Source organism: Callithrix jacchus, chromosome 15 (genome assembly GCF_049354715.1).
Source record: "Callithrix jacchus isolate 240 chromosome 15, calJac240_pri, whole genome shotgun sequence".
NCBI classification, from domain to species: Eukaryota; Metazoa; Chordata; class Mammalia; order Primates; family Cebidae; genus Callithrix; species Callithrix jacchus.
Window position 1 is genome coordinate 64,470,421 of NC_133516.1, and position 21,003 is coordinate 64,491,423.

The following is a 21,003-nucleotide window of genomic DNA, read 5'->3' on the forward strand; positions in this document are numbered from 1 at the left end:
AGGATTTGGGAAGATGGAGGGAGCTGGTTGTTGAACAATAGAGAACTGGCATATAGGAATGAGATCAGAGACACTTGCCCAGTGGGCAGCAACGCTTCAAAGGGAGGCATGAATGATTTATTTCTGAGAATGTTCTAAAGGAAGGCAGTCACTTGAGCCTAAGAAAATGCAAGTAAACTTCGGAAATAAATTTCAAGTGTTAAGGTATCAACTCAAGCAATAATGAGATACATTTTGGCCCTTATTTTGGTAATTTATTTCTGACTATGGGCTTGGAGACATTGGAAGTAGCACGGTGTTCCTCACAGCATTGAGCCATACAGAGAATATGATGTTTCTCTTTGGAGAGGACTACCTTTCATAGATGAAGAAGTGATGAGCTTGGGATGCTGTATAACTTGATTTTCATCACAAATATTAATACACGCAGAGGTAGAGTTTCAGCCAGGGTTTTTCTATACCAGCCTGCAAGCTCCTAACTCTTTTACAAGGGTTGGAATGATTATAAGAAAGATGGAAGTGCCATTACATTAGTTTCAAAATGTCAAGATTTTTGAAGGGCTCTTAACCCATTAAACCATAGGGGTGACATGAAAGTGTCTTAAACTGAGCCCAAATTTCAAGACAGTGTTCTTAATACTGTTCCACAAAGCATGGCCCTTACACTACTGTTGAATAACTTTCCTCCCATGAATATCAGGGAGTGGTTAGTTACTTGTCAGGCAAATCATCAAGTTTGTTCTAACTGGTAAACTGTCCATTTCAACCTTCTGGTTAGCAGATGGTTATGAATATTTCTAGGTCAGGTCAGTTGTTCTCTTTTCCTTGAGACAAGTGAAATGTGACATGCCTAAGTAGCTCAGAGCCTTCAGAACCTCTGTGTTGGGGAAAATATGGACTCTTTTTACTTATGAATAGGATTCATGATGAAGAAACCCATCTACTTGATTCTTGAATGATCATAACTAAATGGTCAAAAGTATATGTGAAGAGGTAAATTGTCTTAAGTATAAAATTAGTCATCCAAAAAAGCTCACAGGGTGTTTATAAAATCTTAACTTGAATAAATTAGTTGAAAAAAGTGAAAGCAATGACGGGTTGATAAGTAGGGTCCTTAGCCATATAAGAAGCCAATTCATGATAAAGAGCTCAAATATCAAGGCTTAATATACTTCTATTTTTTTCCTCCATCTTTGTCTGAAATAATCTGGTCTCTGGAATTAAATTCTTCATCCAAGCTATCAGCTATCTAAGGTGAAGCATTGTAACTTTTTCTCATTTTTACAGATGTTACTTTTTTATTTTCCTTTTCAAGGCATTCACTTATTCTGTTATCTTGTATCAAACATACCTTTCCTGGATGTCCTCTGTATGCAAGGCCTGGTCTTAGATTCTGGAAATATAGCAATTTTGAAAACCCAGACCTGCCTTTAGGGGGTTCAGTGTACTTGCATATCTATTTTTCCTTCTTGTTTACAGTTGTAATCACTAGAGCTAGTCCAATATATCCATCAGACATACAGTCAGAGATTAAATGTAGTGAAATCATGGCTTTTTAATTTTAATCTTAGTATCATTTCAGTAATACATATGAAGCTTGGTTCAGTAGATAAATTGAGTGTCATGGGGGTTTGGTGTATATATTATGTTGTCACACAGGTAATAAGCATAGTATCCAGCAGGTAGTTGTTCAGTTCTCAGCCTCCAGCTTCAAATAGGCCCCAGCTTCTATTATCTCATTCTTTGTGTCTATGTGTGCTCAATATGTTGCTCCTCTTAGAAGTGAGAAAGTTTAATGTTTGGTTTTCTGTTCTTGCATTAGTGTGCTTAGAATAATGGTCTCCAGTTCCATCCATGTTGCTGCAAAGGACATTATCTCATTCTTTTTTTTTTATTCTTATGGATGTACAATGTTTCACAGTGCATATGTACCACATTTTCTTTATCCAGTCTACCATTGATGGGAATCCAGATTAATGCCATGTGAACACTTTGCTATTGTGAATAGTGCTGCCATGAACATATGTGTGCATGTGTCTTTGTTAGAACAATTTATATTCCTTTGTGTATATACCTAGTAATGGGATTTTTTGGTCAAATTGTAGTTCTCTTTTACGTTCTTTGAGTAATGACCAACCTGCTTTCCACAATGGCTGAACTAATTTACATTACCACCAGCAGTGTGTAAGCATTCCTGTTTTTTTCTGCAACCTCACCAACATCTGACCCTTTAATAATAGCCATTTTGACTGTTGTAAGATGGCATCTAATGATGGTTTTTATTTACATATCTCTAATGATTAGCGATGTTGAGCATTTATTCCTATGTGTTTTGGCAATGAATATTTCTTCTTTTGAAGACTGTCTGTTCATGTCCTTTGCATACTTTTAATAGGATTATTTGTTTTTAGCTTGTTAATTTATTTACATTTATTAGAGATTCTGGATATTAGACCTTGGTTGAATGCATACATTGAAAATATTTTCTCCAATTTTGGGGGGTTGTCTGTTTATTCCGTTGATGTTTTCCTTTGCTCTGTAGAAGCTCTTTAGTTTAAATAGGTCGTATTTGTCAATCTTTGTTACAATTGCTTTTGATATCTTCTTCACAAAATCTTTGCCAGGGCCTATATCTAGAATGGTATTTCCAAGTTCTGTTAAAGAGTTTTTATAGTTTTAAGTTTTACATTTAAGTTTTCAATATATCTTGAGTTAATTTTTGTATTTGGTGTAAGGACGTGGTACGGTTTCAACCTTCTGCATATGGCTAACCAGTTATCCCAGCACCATTTATTAAATGGGGGTCCTTTCCCCATTGATTGTTTTTGTTGCCTTTGTGAAAGATCAGATTGTTGTAAGTGTGTAGCTTTATTTTCAGGCTCTCCATCCTGCTCTATTAGTATATATGTATTTCTGTACTAGTGCCATGCTGTTTTGTTTACTGTAGCCTTATAGTATAGCTCAAAGTTGGGTAATGTAATGCCCTCAGTTTTGTTCTTTTTGCTTATAATTGATTTGGCTATTTGGGATCTTTTTGGTTCCATATGACTTTTAGAATATTTTTTTTTTTCTAATTATGTGAAGAATGTAGTTGGTAGTTGGGTAGAAATAGCATTTAATTTGCAAATTGCTTTGGGCAGTATGGCCATTTTAACAATATTGATTCTTCCTATTCATGGACACAGAATGTTTTTCTATTTGTTGTATCATCTCTCATTTCTTTCAGCAGAGTTTTGTAATTCTTGTTGTAGAGATTTTTCACCTCCCTGGTTAGCTGTGTTCCTAGGTATTTTGGGGGGCTATTGTGAATGAGATTGCATTCTTGATTTGGGCATTCAGCTTGAATGCTATTTGTATATAGAAATGATACCAATTTTTGTATATTTATTTTCTATCTAGAAACTGCTGAAATTAATCTGGGAGCTTTTGGCCTGAGACTGTGGGGTCTTACAGAAATGAATTCTCAGCATCGTCAAACAGAGATAGTTTGACTTCCTCATTTCCTGCTTAAATGCCTCTTGTTTCTTTCTCTTGCCTGGTTCCTCTAACTAGGACTTTCAATCATGATTTTCCTAAAAATAAACTTTGATCAAATTGATGATTATGAAATGTTATTTCAAATTCTGAAGTGAGATGAATTCCCTTATGCCGTCTCTGTGTACTTAAAAAGGTAAAGGGGCATGGTACCAGTGAGATGCAATCATTCCATCCACACAACACAGCTACCTGGTATCCAGGAAGGGACTAAAGTCCCTTGGGAATTAGATGAACCTTCCCATATGCCATAGCATCTGCAATACCTGTGCCTATTAATTAGATACGTGGGCAGCAGATTAATCAAAGGGCATCTGTAAGACCTGACAAGTTAGAAACCCTGGTTTTCAGCAGAAATATCTGAGTAGAACTGTGAAAGGTGACAACATGTTGTATAATTATTTATAATTGTATCCCTCATCTTTAGTAGAGTGTCTGGTACATGGTAGATATCCTTAGATGCAAATTTCATCTTCATTTGTTTTTCATTTTCCTTTCCATCCTCCTCCTTCTCTTCTTTTTATTCTATTTCCTCCACCTTCTCTTTTTTTTCTCGTCATCTTCTTTTGATTTATTGTCATGAGCATCATGTGACCCTTCAGACAAAAACAAAAGCAGAGAGTGTAATGAAGCAACATGTATCCATCACTGAACCTCAACAGCTGTCAATATCTGGCCAATTTATTTTTATACATACCCTATACATATTTTTTCCTTACTATTGGCCAATTCAAACTAAACTTCTTCATAGAATTTTATTTTAAATATTTCAGCATGCAACTTTAAGAAATAATTGCTTTGAAAATATGTATAATACACACAACAGATAATAGTTTATTTATCATCATTGAATAACCTAATTTCTCACTTTTCATAAATGTCTTTATAAAATTGCTTTTGTAAAATTATGCTTTAAGTTCTAGGGTACATGTGCAGATCGTGCAGAATTGTTACATAGGGGCCGGGCGCGGTGGTTCAAGCCTGTAATCCCAGCACTTTGGGAGGCCGAGGCGGGTGGATCACGAGGTCAACAGATCGAGACCATCCTGGTCAACGTGGTGAAACCCCGTCTCTACTAAAAATTACAAAAAATTAGCTGGGCACGGTGGTGTGTGCTTGTAATCCCAGCTACTCAGGAGGCTGAGGCAGGAGAACTGCCTGAACCTAGGAGGCGGAGGTTGCAGTGAGCCAAGATCGCGCCATTGCACTCCAGCCTGGGTAACAAGAGCGAAACTCCGTCTCAAAAAAAAAAAAAACTGTTACATAGGTATACACATGCCATGGTGGTTAGCTGCCTCCTTCCCTTGTCATCTACATTAGGTATGTCTCCTAATGTTATCCCTCCCCAGTCCCCTCACTCCCTGCTATCCTTCCCCTAGTCCCCCAGCCCCCAACAGGCCCCAGTGTGTGATGTTCCCCTCCCTGTGTCCATGTGTTCTCATTGTTCAACACCCACCTATGAGTGAGACTATGCAGTGTTTGGTTTTCTGTTCTTCTGTCAATTTGCTGAGAATGATGGTTTCCAGATTCATTCATACCTTTGAAAAAGGACATGAACTCATCCATTTTTATGGTTGCATGGTATTTCATGGTGTATATATGCCACATTTTCTTTATCCAGTCTATGATGGCTGGGCATTTGGGTTGATTCCAAGTCTTTGCTATTGTAAACAGTGCTGCTGTGAATATATGTGTGCATGGGTCTTTAAAATAGAACAGTTTATAATCCTTTGGGTATATACCCAGTAACAGGATTGCTGGGTCAAATGGAGTTTCTATTTCTAGATCCTTGAGGAATCCCCACACTGTCTTCCACAATGGTCCCACCAACAGTGTCAAAGTGTTCCTATTTCTCCACATCCTCTCCAGCATCTATTTTCTCCAGATTTTTTAATGATCGTCATTCTAACGGTCATGAGATGGTATCTCAATGTGGTTTTGATTTGTATTTCTCTAATGACCAGTGATGATGAGCATTTCTTCATATGTTTGTTGGCTGCATAAAAGTCCTCTTTTGAAAAGTGTCTGTTCATATCCTTCACCCACTTTTTGATGGGGTTGTTTGTTTGTTTATTTTTTCCTTGTAAATTTGTTTAAGTTCTTTGTAGATTCTGATATTAGCCTTTTATCAGATGGGTAGATGGCAAAAAATTTTTCTATTCTGTTGGTTGCTGGTTCACTCTAATGATAGTTTATTTTGCTGTGTAGAAGCTCTTAAATTTAATTAGATCCCATTTGCCTATTTTGGCTTTTGTTGCCATTGCTTTTTGTGTTTTAGTCATGAAGTCCTTGCCTATGCTTGTGTCCTGAATGGTATTGCCTAGGTTTACCTCTAGGGTTTTTATGGTGTTAGGTCTTATGCTTAAATCTTTAATCCATCTCGAGTAAATTTTAGTGTAAGGTGTAAGGAAGGGGTCCAGTTTCAGATTTCTGCATATGGCTAGCCAGTTTTCCCAACATTATTTATTAAATAGAGAATTATTTTTTCATTGCTTGTTTTTGTCAGGTTTGTCAAAGATCAGATAGTTGTAGATGTGTGACATTACTTTGGAGGCCTCTGTTCTGTTCCATTGGTCTATAGCTCTTTTTTGGCACCAGTACCATGCTGTTTTGGTTACTTGTAGTACAGTTTGAAGCCACATGGCATGATGCCTCCAGCTTTGTTCTTTTTGCTTAGAATTGTCTTTGCTATGTGGGCTCTCTTTTGGTTCCATATGAAGTTTAAGGTATTTTTTTCCAGTTCTGTGAAGAAGGTAGCTTGATGGGGATAGTGTTGAATCTATAAATTACTTTGGGCAGTATGGCCATTTTCACAATACTGATTCTTCCTAACCATGAGCATGGAATGTTTCTCCATCTGTTTGTGTCCTCTCTTATTTCCTTGAGCAGTGGTTTGTAGTTCTCCTTGAAGAGGTCCTTCACATCTCTTGTTAGTTTTATTCCTAGGTATTTTATTCCCTTTGTAGCAATTGTGAATGGCAGTTCACTCTTGATACCGCTATCGGTTTTTGGTGTATAGGAATACTTGTGATTTTTGCACATTGATTTTGTATCCTGAAACTGCCAAAGTTGCTTATCAGTTTAAGGAGAGTTTGGGCTGAGACGATGGGATCTTCTAAATATACATGGTCATGTGATCTGCATATAGAGAGAATTAGACTTCCTCTCTTCCTAATTGAATACCCTTTATTTGTTTTTCTTGCCTGATTGCACTGGCTAGAACTTTCAATACTATGTTGAATAGGAGTCATGAGAGAAGACACTCTTGCCAGTTTTCAAAGGAAATGCTTCCAGCTTTTGCCCATTCAGTATATCAGCTGTGGGTTTGTTATAAATAGCTTTTATTATTTTTGAGATATGTTCCATCAATACCTAGTTTATTGAGAGTTTTTAGCATAAAGAGCAGTTGAATTTTTTCAAAGTCCTTCTCTATTTCTATTGAGATAATCGTGGTTTTTGTCTTTGGTTCTGTTTATGTGATTGATTACATTTATAGATTTGCATATGTTAAACCAGTCTTGCATCCCAGGGATGAAGCCAGCTTGATCATGATGGATATAAGCTTTTTGATGTTTTGTTGGATTCAGTATGCCAGTATTTTATTAAAGATTTTCATGTCGATGTTCATTATGGGTATTGGCCTGAAATTTTCTTTTTAATTGTGTCTCTGCCAGGTTTTGGTATCAGGATGATGTTGGTTTCATAAAATGAGTTAGGCAGGATTCCCTCTTTTGTATTGTTTGGAATAGTTTCATAAGGAATAGTAACAGCTCCTCTTTGTACCTCTGGTAGAATTTGGTTAACCTGTCTGGTCCTGGACTTTTTTTAGTTGGTAGGCTATTAATTACTGCCTCAACTTCAGATCTTGTTATTGGTCTATTCGTGGATTCAACTTCTTCCTGGTTTAGTGTTGGGAAGGTGTAAGTTTCCAGGAATTTATCCATTTCTTCTAAATTTACTGGTTTATGTACATAGAAGTGTTTGTAGTGGTCTTTGATGGTAGTTTCTATTTCTGTTAAATTGGTGTTGATATCCCTTTTATCATTTTTATTGCATCTATTAGATTCTTCCCTCTTTTCCTTTTGATTAGTCTGAATAGAAGTCTGTTTTGTTGATCTTTTCAAAAAATCAGCTCTTGGATTTATTGATTTTTTGAAGGTTTTTTTGTGTCTCCTTCAATTCTTCTCTTAGTAATTTCTTGTCTTCTGCTAGCTTTTGAATTTGTTTTATCTTGCTCCTCTAGTTCCTTTAATTGTGACAAAAGGGTGTTGATTTTAGATCTTTCCTCAATTCTCATGTGGGCATTTATTGCTATGTAAATTTCCCTCTAGACACTGCTTTAAATGTGTCCCAGAGATTCTGGTATGTTGTGTCTTCATTCTTATTGGTTTTGAAGAACATCTTTATTTCTGCCTTCATTTCATTTTTATTCAGTCATCATTCAGAAGGAAGTTGTTCAGTTTCCATGTAGTTGTGTGGTTTCGAATGAGTCTTTTAATCCTGAGTTCTAATTTCATTGCACTGTGATCTGAGAGTCTGGCTGTTATGATTTCTGTTCTTTTGCATTTGCTGAGGAGGGATTTACTTCCAATTATGTAGTCAATTGTAGATTAAGTGTGATGTGGTGCTGAGAAGAATGTATATTCTGTGGATTGGGGTGGAGAGTTCTGTAGATGTCTATTACATCTGCCAGGCCCAGATCTGCGTTCAAGTCCTGGATATCCTTGTTAATTTTCTATCTCATTGTTCTGTCTAATATTGACAGTGGAATGTTAAAGTCTCCCACTATTATTGTGTGGGAGTCTAAGTCTCTTTGCAGGTCATTAAGAACTTGCTTTATGTATCTGGGTGCTCCTGTATTGGGTGCACATATATTTAGGATTGCTACCTCTTCTTGCATTGATCCCTTTACCATTATGTAATGCCCTTCTTTGTCTCTCTTGATCTTTGTTGGTTTAAAATCTGTTCGGTCAGAGACTAGGATTGCAACCTCTGCTATTATTTGCTCTGCATATGCTTGGTAAGTCATCCTCCTATCCCTTATTTTAAGCCTATGTGTGTATTTGCACATGAAATCTTCTAAATACAGCACACCCATGGGTATTGGCTCTTTATCTGGTTTGCCAGTCTCTATCTTTTGATTGGGGCTTTTAGCCCATTTACATTTAAGGTTAATATTGTCATGTGTGAATTTGATCCTGCCATTTTGATGCTAGCTGCTGCTTATGCCTGTTAGTTGATGCAGTTTCTTCATTGCGTTGATGGTCTTTACAATTTTGTATGTTTTTGCAGTGGCTGATGCTGGTTAATCCTTTTCATGTTTAGTGCTTCCTTCAGGAGCTATTTCTTGTAAGGCAGGCCTGGTGGTGATGAAATCTCTCAGCAATTGCTTGTCTGTAAGGGATTTTATTTCTCTTTCACTTATGAAGCTCAGTTTGGCTGGATATGAACTTCTGGGTTGAAAATTCTTTTCTTTAAGTATGTTGAATATTGGTTCCCACTCTCTTCTGGCTTGTAGGGTTTCTGCTGAGAGACCCACTGTGGGTCTGATGGGCTTCTCTTTGTGGGCAACCTGACCTTTCTCTCTGGCCGCCTTTAGCATTTTTTCTTTCATTTCAACCCTGGTGAATCTTGATGATTATGTGCCTTGGGGTTGCTCTTCTTGAGTAACTTTGTGGTGTTCTATATATTTCCTGAATCTGAATGTTGGCCTGGCTTGATAAGTTGGGAAATTTCTCCTGGATAATATCCTGAAGAGTGTTTTCCAGTTTGGTTTCATTCTCTCCATCATATTCAGGTACACTGATCAACGTTGATTTGGTCTTTTCACATAATCCCATATTTCTTGGAGGCTTTGTTTATTTTTCTCACTCTTTTTTTTCTAATCTTGCCTTCTTATTTTATTTCATTGCGTTGATCTTCAATCTTTTATATTCTTTGTTCTGCTTGATTGATTCAGCTATTGAAACTTGTGTATGCTTTGCAAAGTTCTCCCACTATGTTTTTCAGCTCCATCAACTCATTTATGTTCTTCTCTTAGCTGTTTATTATAGTTAGCATTCTGTTTAACCTCTTTTCAAGGTTCTTAGTTTCTTTGCTTTGGGTTATAGCATGTTCCTTTAGTTCAGAGAAGTTTGTTATTATCTACCTTCTGAAGCCTTCTTCTGTGAATTCATCAAACTCATTGTCCATCCAATTTTGTTCCCTTACTGATGAGGAGTTGTGATCCCTTGGAGAAGAGGCATTCTGGTTTTTGGCGATTTCAGCCTTTCTGTACTGCTTTCTTCCCATCTTCGTGGATTTATCTACTTTTGGTCTTTGAAGTTGGTGACTTTCAGGTGTGGTCTGTATGTGGATGTTCTTTTTGTTGATGTTGAAGCTTATTTGTTTCTGTATTTTTGTTTTACTTCTAACAAGCCCCTCTGCTGCAGGACTGCTGGAAGTCCAGTCAGACCCTGCTTGCCCAGGAATCACCCGTGGGAGCTGAAGAACAGCTAAGATTGCTGCCTTTTCCTTTCTCTGGTAGTTTTGTCCCAGACGGGTACCTGCTAGATATTAGCCAGAGCTCTCCTGTATGTGGTGTCTCTTAGGATATACTGGGGTCAGGGAGCCACTTGAGGAGGCAGTCTGTCCCTTATCAGAGCTCAAGTGCTGTGCTGGGTGCTCCATTGTTCCCTTCAGACCTACTGGGCAGGGATGTTTAAGTCTGCTGAAGTGGAACCACCGCTTTTCCCAGGTGTTCTGTCTAGGGAAGGTAGGACTTTATTTATAAGTCCCTGAAGGGCTGCTGCCTCTTTTCAGAGATGCCCTGTCCAGCAAGAAGGGAGTCTAGTTGCAGTCTGCCTTGAGAGGCCTTGCTAAGCTGCTGTGGGCTCCATCCAGCTGCTTTGTAAACTTCCATGCAATTTTCTTTACACAGGCAAGGTTAGAACCACCTCAGTAATGGCCGACACCTCTCCCCTCACAGAGTCGACCATCCCAGGTCAAGCTCAGACTGCTGTGCTGGCTGCAAGAATTTCAAGCCAGTGGATCTCAGCTTGCTGGTTTGTGGGAGTGGGACCCCCTGAGCCAGATCATTTGGCTCCCTCCCTTCAGCCCGCTTTTTTGGAGGGGAATGAGCAGTTCTGTCTTGCTCACATTCCAGGCACTGGCTAAAACAGGTGCCTGACAGGGCTGCCCAGTTTTGTGCTGGAAACCTGGTGTGGTGGCATTGTAGGTGCCTGAGAAAATCTCCTGGTCTGCAGGTTGTAAAGACCTTGGGAAAAGCGCAGTACCTGAACCAGAGTGCCACAGTGTCCAGAAAAGTGCCTAATGGCTTCCCTTGGTCAGGAGATGGAGTTCTCCGGCCTCTTGTACTTCCTGGGGGAGGCAACATACCACGCTGCTTCAGTTTGCCCTCCTTGGGCTACACCCACATCTAACCAGTTGGATTGAGATGAATCCAATACCTTGGTTGGAAACATGGACATCACTCACCTTCTGCATCACTCTCACTGGGAACAGCACTCAAGAGCTGTTCCTATTTGGCCATCTTGGCAGAAGCCCCTATAAAATTGCTTTTTTTCATATCGGGATCTAAATATGTTTCACATCCCACATTTGTTTGTTAGGTTTCTCAAATTTTGTTGTAAATATAAATCATGGCCAGCATGAACTTTTAGATTACTTATGGCTCTAAACTGATATTGAAAATGAAAAGAATTAAAGGGAGATGGGGATGGGGGTACACATTTATCACTTTTCCCTGTGTGGATAGGGAAGAAACCATTTGGTTCATTTTTTATAATGTGCAATGAAGTAACAGAGAGACAAGAAATGAGAGACAAATGGAGAAAAAGATATTAATAGTACTTACTCCAGAAGGGTGCTGTCAGGGTTAAAGTCAAACCAGGAAAAGTGCTTCCACAGGGCCTGGCACGCAGAAAGTTTGCAATTAACACATACTGCCAGTGGTGCTGTGACCTACTGTGAGCCCCAGCATTCTTTTCAGGAGTCACTCATCCCATTCAATTCTCACTTATCTTCACCTGCAAATAGAGGCACAGCAATACTGCAGACAGTTTGGTTCATTCCAGACCTTCTGACTTTGCTTCTACTGATAATTCTCGCAAGGCCATAGGATTTTACTCTGGGATTTTCTAAATGTGAACACTATAAAAGATGGCACCAAAGTAAACTTCAGTATAACACAGAATCTTAGTTTCCCATTAGTATTTATTTTATAAAGAGAAATGCATATCCTTGAGGGGGAATAATACCCAGTCAGCAGAGTTATTTATCTTTAAATTTATCTATAAATATTGCAAAGCTGCAACAGCTTTGTAATAAGGCTTGGTGAGTTACTATAGCACTTTCAGAACCCAGCAACATTCTCTAACACTCTAGGATATCCACCCTGCTGTCGCTGTGTGCCATTCACCCAGGATATAGCAGCTTTGTCACAAACAAAATATGCCAACTCTCTTTTCAAAGCTCTTGTAATATACTCATTTACTATTTATTAAGGCATTTATAATCGATCCAAACATTAATATTTAAGTTAAATATACACTGTTACTACTCAGGACTTCAACTTTAAGAAATGTTTAAGTTTGAGGCTTTACATTCAGGGAAATAAATTTGTGTAATGCAAAGTCTAAAAGCACTGCTGGTAAAAGCATACACAGCTTCAGATCAGACTTTCCAAAGTACATCACTTCAATTAATATTTGATATAAAAATTTCAATTATTCACTCATTTAAAAACACATGAGAAGCCTTAGGCCAGTTGGTCAAGTCTGCTGCACCTTTCTAGCATCTGTGTGTCTCAGTCTACATTACTAAACATCTTTGATTTGTTTTCTCACCTAACCATAACTCCATCTCTTTCTTTTGGTTTTCCTGTTGAAATAGGATTTTTATTTATTTATTTATTTTGAGACAGAGTCTCACTCTGTAGCCCAGGCTGAAGTGCAGTAATATGATCTTGGCTCACTGCAACCTCCACCTCCTGGGTTCAAGTGATTCTCCTGTCTCAGCTTCTCAAATAGCTGAGATTACAGGTGTGTGATACCACACCCAGCTAATTTTTGTATTTTTAGTACAGATGGGGTTTCACCATGTTGGCCAGGCTGATCTTGAATTCCTGACCTCAGATGATCTGCCCACTCAGCCTCCCAAAGTGCTGAGATTATCAATGTGAGCCATCATGCCCAGCTAGGATATTTTTAATATATTAACAATTTCAAATCCATAATATCTTTCACTTTCTATATATCTTTTGTCCTAAAAAGTTGCTGATACATTTTAGCTAAGGCATATATTCTGGGGAAGCAGTATGCTGCAACGGGCAAATTAAACAGGTCTTTCAAAGAGAAGATCCTCCCCGTAGCATGAACATTAGAATTTCTGAGAGTGAAAAAAGAATTTATGGATTATTCTTGTGTAATGCAGTTGACAATTTATTCAACAGAAGGTTAAAAGAGTGTGCCTTTTAAAGATAAATACCAGACTCTTTGGGTAAAAGTAATAATGGAGAAGAACAATCAAGGGACTTGAAAAGGTAAGCTTCTTTGCATGCTAGACAGGTAAAAGATAATGCTTCAGAGTTCTCGTTTTATCTAAACCACAGACACTTTCCTAGAAAACATGATGAAAAGGATGAACTTCCTCCAAATAAAGAATATAATAATGTCTCATTAAATCAGATCAGACGAATGTGCTGTTAATGGAGAATTAATTTTGAAAAGTTGCATTTTCTTTGGTCCACTTTAAGCTGTGTTGTTGAAAATACTTCTTAACCCCATATTTGTGTGTGTGTGTGTGTGTGTGTGTGTGTGTTTAGTACTAGTTTAGAATTTTCTGAATAGGTATGTGAATAAGAAGTGTAGTAGTTAAATAAACCTGGAAAATATTGACGATCAAGCTTTAGTAAGTGCCTGAACCATTTCATATATTACTTGGAAAACCGTGTGGAAGGTGATTTCAGGCTTGGTTAACTCAGCTCAGTTGCGTTTTCACTTCCTTATCATGTATTTATCCTGTTGTCATCCGTATGCTATGGTTTCCTCCGGACTACAAAATGACTTGAGTAGTTGCAAGGTATGTGGGGAGGGTGTGGTGTGAGGGAGTTTTCATACAATTAACTAATCTCTTTGTAAGAAGAAACTTTCTCCGAAGTTCCCCAGCAAATTATTTCCTTATATCTCATTGGCTAGAATTGCACCCTATCTCATGTTCCTAAATCAGTCCTTGCAGAGGAGACTGCATTGGCTTAGACCAAATCAGGGTAAACTCAGTGAAAAGGCCAGAAATCCTCACTCTCATTAGTGACCTCCAATATCTGAACAGAATTGGATTTCAGTTGGGAGAAGAGATGTAGGGGTGGCATATGAGTAACCAAATACTCTGAGGTTGGCAAATAATTGTGACTGCCACACAATGGAAAATAAAGCTTGAGTCCTTTTTATAAAACATAAACTTGTCACTTCTGATTTTCTTTATATAAGGCTATGTTTTCAAGTCCTGTTAGCTCCAAAGACAAATTTAATGCAAAATCTCAGAGCCTTTAACATATTAGCAAACCTGGAGACTCTGAGAAAGGGATTAAAGCCTGCAGTATTTCACAGATAATAAAATATTTTATCATTTAAAATAATGCAATTATTTTTCAAGATATTCTTTCCAGGATGACTGTCCTTACTAGTGCAGTTTAGAAATGGCTCTCCTCAATTATTTCTCTGAACCTATTTCATAGTATATATTTTAAAATAATCAAAATGCCTCTGAGATTGTCTTTTCTAAGTTCAGTAGAAAATAAATTCAGGTTATAAAATTAATATTAAAAATGAATATATTTATCAAATAAGTATAGTAAAATGGTAATGTTAGAATTTAGTTGGTGGATTCAATCTAAAGTTCTTTTAACCTTGTTCTATGTTTGAAATTATTTATAATAGTTGGAAACAGTAAAATGGCCACAACATAACAAAGAATAGCTTTTATATATACAGTGAAATACCAGTAAAATTATTCATAAATAATAACACCATATTTATAAGAGCAAAAGCAAATAAAATGTCTTGGCTAACTTTGCAAGAAACATTCAAATCCTATATGAGAAAAATTGTAAACACTATTGAGGGAAGCAAAACTAGGTTTGAGCAAATGAAGACACAGATAGGAAGATTCAACCTCCACAAGATTTCTGTTCTAGGCGAGTTTATTTTTAAATGCAACAAAAACCCAATAAATGGACCACTAAGTTGCTATTCTTTCTGAAGATGATGGTTAATAAATTTTATTTGGGGAAATAAATTATTCAGGAAAATCTTTAAATATCAATATTTCTGGCACAGAGGGCCTTGCTGTATCAATTATTCACATATGTTACAAAACCTTTATAATTGAAACTGGTTTGGTGTGTGAATAGAGGAAGTAAACCACAGAACAGATTTTTTAAATCCGGAAATGGACCCAGTCACATATGGAAATTTAACATATAGTAAAGACTGAACCTCAGATCAACCAGAGATGGTGAGGTGTCATATATTATAATAACTGCATAGCTATATGGTGAAAGAAAAAAATTTTGATTCATTTCCCAAATTTCATAACGAAATACATTCCAAGTTGGTCAAATATTTAACCTAAAATAATAAAATTATATGAGTACTAGGAGAAAACATGGATGAAAACTTCTGTACATTGGAAGTAGGCTCAGTTTTTTCTAACCATGATTTGGAATCCAGATGTATTAAGAGAAAACTAAATCAATTGATTTTACTAGAAAAAAATGAATAAACTTTTGTTTGGAAAAAGATACCTAAAGGAAGTAAAAGAATAATGACATACTGGGAAAATATTTGCAACTTAATCTCAAAGAGTTAATATATCTAATTAATATTAAATACAGAATAAAATGGCCAATAACTTTTATCAGAATTGGCTAGATTATGAACAGTTTAAAAAAAAAGTTGCATCTTTCCTTATGAAAGAAGTTCAATTTCCTTTATAACAAGAAAAATGCAAATAAAAATACACTGGGAGTTTGCTCGTGATTTGGCTCTCTGTTTGTCTGTTATTGGTGTATAGGAATGCTTGTGATTTCTCCACCTTGATTTTGTGTCCTGAGACTTTGCTGAAGATGCTTATCTAAGGAGATTTGGACTGAGACGATAGGGTCTTCTAAATATACAATCATTTCATCTACAAAAATAGAGACAATCTGACTTCCTCTTTTCCTAATTGAATATCTTTTATTTCTTTTTCTTGCCTAATTGCCCTGGTTAGAACTTCCAGTACTATACTGAATAGCGGTGGTAAAAGAAGGCATCCTTGTCTAATGCCAGTTCTCAAAGGGAATCCTTCCAGTTTTTGCCAGTTTGGTATGATACTGGCTGTGGGTTTGTTGTAAATAGCTTTTATTATTTTGAGATACATACCATTGATACCTAGTTTATTGAGGGCTTTTAGCATAAAAACCACTTTAAACTTCATGTGGAACCAACAGAGAGCTAGCATAACCAAGACAATCCAAGGTAAAAAGAACAAAGCTGGAGGCATTATGCTACCTGACTTCCAATTATACTACAATGCTACAGTAATCAAAACAGCACGGTACTGGTACCAAAATAGACATATAGACTGGTGGAACAGAACAGAGGCCTTTGAAGCAACACCACACATCCACAACCATCTGATCTTTGAAAAACCTGAAAAAAACAAGGAATGGAGAAAGGATTCTCTGTTAAATAAATTGTGTTGGGAAATCTGGCTCGCCATGTGCAGAAAGCTGAAACTGGACCACTTCATAAGACTTTACACTAAAATTAACTCCAGATACATTAAAGATTGAAACATAAGACCTAATAGAATAAAAACCCTAAAAGAAAACCTAGGCAAAACTATTCAGGACATAGGCATAGGTAAGGACTTCATGACTAAAACACCAAAAGCAATGGCAAGAAAAGCCAAAATAGACAAATGGGATCTAATTAAACTTTAGCTTCTGCACGGCAAAAGAAGCAATCATTAGAGTGGACTGGCAACCAAAAGAATGGGAAAAAAATCTTCACAATCTACCCATCTGACAAAGGGCTAATATCTAGAATCTGCAAAGAACTAAAGCAGATTTACAAGAAAAAAACACACACACACATTCAAAAGTGGGCAAAGGATATAAGCAGACACTTTTCAAAAGAAGACATTTGTGATGCTAACAAGCATATGAAAAAAAGCTCAACACTGGTCATTAGAGAAATGCAAATCAAAACCACATTTCAGGCCAGTTAGAATGGTGATCATTAAAAAAGCTGGAGACAACAGATGCTGGTGAGGATGTAGAGAAATAGGAACACTTTTACACTGTTGGTGGGAGTGTAAATTAGTTCAACTGTTGTGGAAGACAGTGTGGCAATTCTTTAAAGATCTAGAAATAGAAATTCCATTTGACCCAGCAATCTCATTACTGGGCATCTACCCAGAGGAGTATCAGTCATTCTATTATAAAGACATATACAGATGTATGTTCATTACAGCACTGTTTACAATAGCAAAGACCTTGAACCAACCCAAATGCCCATCAGTGATAGACTAGACAAAGAAAATGTGGCACATATACACCATAGAATGCTATGCAGTCATAAAAATCAATGAGTTCATGTCCTTTGTAGGGACGTGGATGAATCTGGAAACCATCATTTTCGGCAAACTGACACCAGAACAGAAAATCAGCCACTGCATGTTCTCACTCATAGGTGGATATTGAACAATGAGAACACATGGGCATGGGGAGAGGAACATCATAACTGGGGTCTGTTGGTGGGTGAGGGTTTAGGGGAGGGACAGTGGGAGGCAGGGAGGTTGGGGAGGGATAACACTGGGAGAAATGCCTGATGTAGGTGATGGGGGGATGAAGACAGCAAACCACAATGGCATGTATGTACCTATGCAACAATCCTGCAAGATCTGCACAGGTACCCCAGAACTTAAAATTCAATAAAAAATAAAACTTCTGGAAGGTTGTCAGAAAAAAAATACACTGGGGTAGCGTTTTCCTCACATACCTGATTGACACAAATTAAAGTTTGACAGCACACTCTGTTGCTAAGGTTTCAGGGAAACAAACATTTTCATCTGTTGCTGGTAGGACACTAAAATGATACAACCCTTTTAGAGTTGAATTTGCCAATATACATAAAAAATACACATGAATTTACCCTTGGACAAAGCTTCCCCACTTCTCAAAATTCTTCCTCAAAATATTCAGGGAAAAATTGAAAAACACATACATACATATGCACATGGCTGTTCTACGCTTTTAGGCTATTTGTTAGACATGATTGTTCTTCTAAGAATGTTATCTGTATATTATCTGTATGTTATATGGGATAAAGCAAATGAATAATCATAACAATATCATTAAGAACCAAGAGTTTTCCTCATGAGAGAAAGGAAGTAGAGATTTAAGAATGTGAAGGTTAAGCGAAAACTCTGTAGTCCTGAATTTGAATGGTAAGTAGGTGCATAAATTCATAATAAATTTTATATTTAAAAAATAATCCTACACTATATACACTGAAAACCCCTAGATCCAGTGACACACAGTGAGTATAAAATTGATTCGGTATTTCAATGAAATACATATAAAATGCAGAAAGTCTCTGGCAGATGAGATACTAATGTGTGCTCTGAAATGGAAAAATGCAAATTTGAGTAAATTTGGAAAATTCTGAATTTCCCTCTTGGAAACTGTGTTTTATGTTATAATGTTAAATGCTCTGGAAAAGTCTCTCTGTGAAGAAACCTAAAACTTTTTAGCACAGTGGCTATTGGGAAACCTTTGTGTATTTTGCAGGAAAAGGGGTTGAGGTTGTAGAACTCATTGTTTCTTTACTACACAAGCGTGCCATAGAAAACAATTTGCAAAATATTGCTGTGAAAGTGAAATGCAATTTCTGAATAATTATTCTTCATAGAGGGACAAGAGGTCTAGAGAGAGCCGCTAGTGTCATGTACTTAATGAATGCATAATTTAATCCAGCAAGTGTTATTTAATATCACCTAGATGCTAAATGCTGTGTTCAATGCTGGGTATACAAGGGTAAAAACAACAAAGATGTCTTGGACACCTGTTAGAGCATTAAAATATGATTCTATTGACAATGCCATAAGCCAGGTTTGAAATGTTTTATGGGAATGTTGAATTGCAATTATGGGCCTCAATGTGGCAAACAGTTGAGAATTAAGTATGATGGTGGAAGCAAATAGAAGGATCTCGTTGGCAAAGTAAACAGCATTAGCAAAGATAGTTTAACAGCAACAATAGTCCCAACTGTCTGACGGAATAAAGGAAAATAAATGTGAGAGGGTAGACAGGGCCCAGGAAATGAGAAGACTATGGGCTTTCGGATCTGACAAGCCTAGGCCATCATCATTGCTTTACCTGTAAATGATCTTTGGAAGGTGATTCAATCTCTATACGTCTCAGCTTTCCCATCAGTATTATAAGGACTAAAAAAAAGTACCTCTCAAAGTGATGATGACATAAAAATCCCACACCCACAGCTTTCAATGAATGCAATGTGGGAACTTAGACAATATCAGTTCTTGTCACTATTAGGCAGATGGGAGCAAAATGATAAATACCCACTGTTACCAGTAAAAGGGATCCAGAGTTAGTCTGTAGGAAGTGGTGAGTCTTTGAGGGATTCTTAGTATGGGAATGGGGAGATTAGCTCTATAGTTTACAAAGGTGAACATGGATGAATGAATAGATGAAAGGAGACATTGAGAATTGCACCTGATGGAAATGGTGGGAGGCATAAATAGGCCATTGGTGGAGAGTTTGAAACTGTTTAGTACTTTACAGGTAGAACTGATAGAATTTATTAGACTTACATATGGCGGAGCAGGGATTGTGAAAGAGGAGAGAAAGAAAACTGAAATCAGTGTTTCTAGCCTGAGCATCTGCATCTTCACAATTGAGACAGGTGACACAGATGGTGCAATAGGTGTGTAGAAGGTAATGAATTCAGGTGTGGAATTTACTTTGTTTTCTGTCATTATCTATTTGGCTTTTCTAGAGCAAGTGAGTTTTTCAGATTTGAATGTGGCAACCCACCTTCTCATCTCAAAGATCCTTTTATTCTAAGGAACCATTATATTGTGAATACCAAGTAAGGTATCACAAAGTAAAATGCTACAAACTATTAGAGAAACCTAACATGGTAGCTGGATATGTAGGCCAACTGGCTATCACATGGTAGGCAAATGTGGCTTGAATTACTGTACTTATCAAAACAGCATTTTCTTTAAGCATAACTGAAATTTTACTTTTAGACATTCTACTCAGTGCCAATTTTTGTGTGTGTGTGTGTATGTGTGTGTGTTTCTTGTTTTAATGTGCAGGACAGGAGAGAATTGGAAAAGATTCTAACTATGAGCAGGAGGGTAAAGTCCAGTTCGTGATCGATGCAGTCTATGCTATGGCTCATGCCCTTCATCACATGAACAAGGATCTCTGTGCTGACTACCGGGGTGTCTGCCCAGAGATGGAGCAAGCTGGAGGCAAGAAGTTGCTGAAGTATATCCGCAATGTTAACTTCAATGGTGAGTCTCCAAAAATCCAACCTTTTTGGAGTCCTAAGTGTTTGGCATTCTGTTTCATAAGTGTTAAATTTCTGTTATTGTTGACTTTAAAATATGTGTCAAAACTTGCTTGATTATGGAACTTTAAATGATTGAATCAATGCATGAATGAGCAAATGAATGAAATAATTAAGATATATTTGGGGATTATGGTTTGATCTCATTGTCTTGATAGATATAATTATTATTTTTGCACAAAGCCAAGTCTTCTTTGGTGAATTTAAGTAGGTATGGAATGGAAGGTGAAGGAAAGGAGCAATTTCTGTAAGTGCCTCTGAATATGAAAAAACTCAAGCCATTTTTCCTCTGCTCTCATACCACAACAACAATTCACACAGAAGACTTCTGTGACCAAATGTCAGGGAAGGGGTATCCCCCACACACCTAGGTAGCAGTAAATTCTGCAGTGGGCACAAGTTGAGTGTCCTCTAATTCAGTTCCTACACGATCTAACTGGCATACTGTCAAAACCCACAAGCTGGAGGCTTAGTTCCCAAGACTTCTCCCCTTGCCACTTCCAATGATAGTGGCAAACCCTAGATTGCTTTGTCTGTGCTTCTGATAGGCCAGCTATAAACTGGAGTTTTCACGATCCCCACCTCAGGTTTGATTATTCTGCTAGAGCAACTCACAGAACTCAGTAAAACACTTACTTAAATTTATTACAAAGGATATTTTAAAGGATACAAATAAACCTCCAGATGAAGAGATTTGAGTATGGTCTGGAAGGGTCCTGAGAGCAGAAGTTTCTGCTCCCATGGAGTTGGGGTATACTGGCCTCCCCTGCATACAGATGACTTCTTGCTCACCTTCCTGTCAGCCTCGATGTGTTCAGCTCTC

The 21,003-nt window shown here is 37.4% G+C and overlaps 1 protein-coding gene across 15 annotated transcripts in view; it reads left to right on the forward strand.

Annotated features, from left to right (window-relative positions):
• Positions 1-21,003, forward strand: part of GRM7 (glutamate metabotropic receptor 7) — an 890,997-nt gene that overhangs the window by 570,345 nt on the left and 299,649 nt on the right. For all 15 annotated transcript variants that reach the window (XR_013527454.1, XR_013527455.1, XR_013527457.1 and 12 more), the window contains one exon: positions 19,924-20,124. Coding sequence is in view for 8 of the 15 variants with exons in the window: in XM_003734881.6 (XP_003734929.1) it covers positions 19,924-20,124 (201 nt within the window). In the remaining 7 variants the exon portion in view is untranslated. The remainder of the gene's footprint in view (positions 1-19,923; positions 20,125-21,003) is intronic.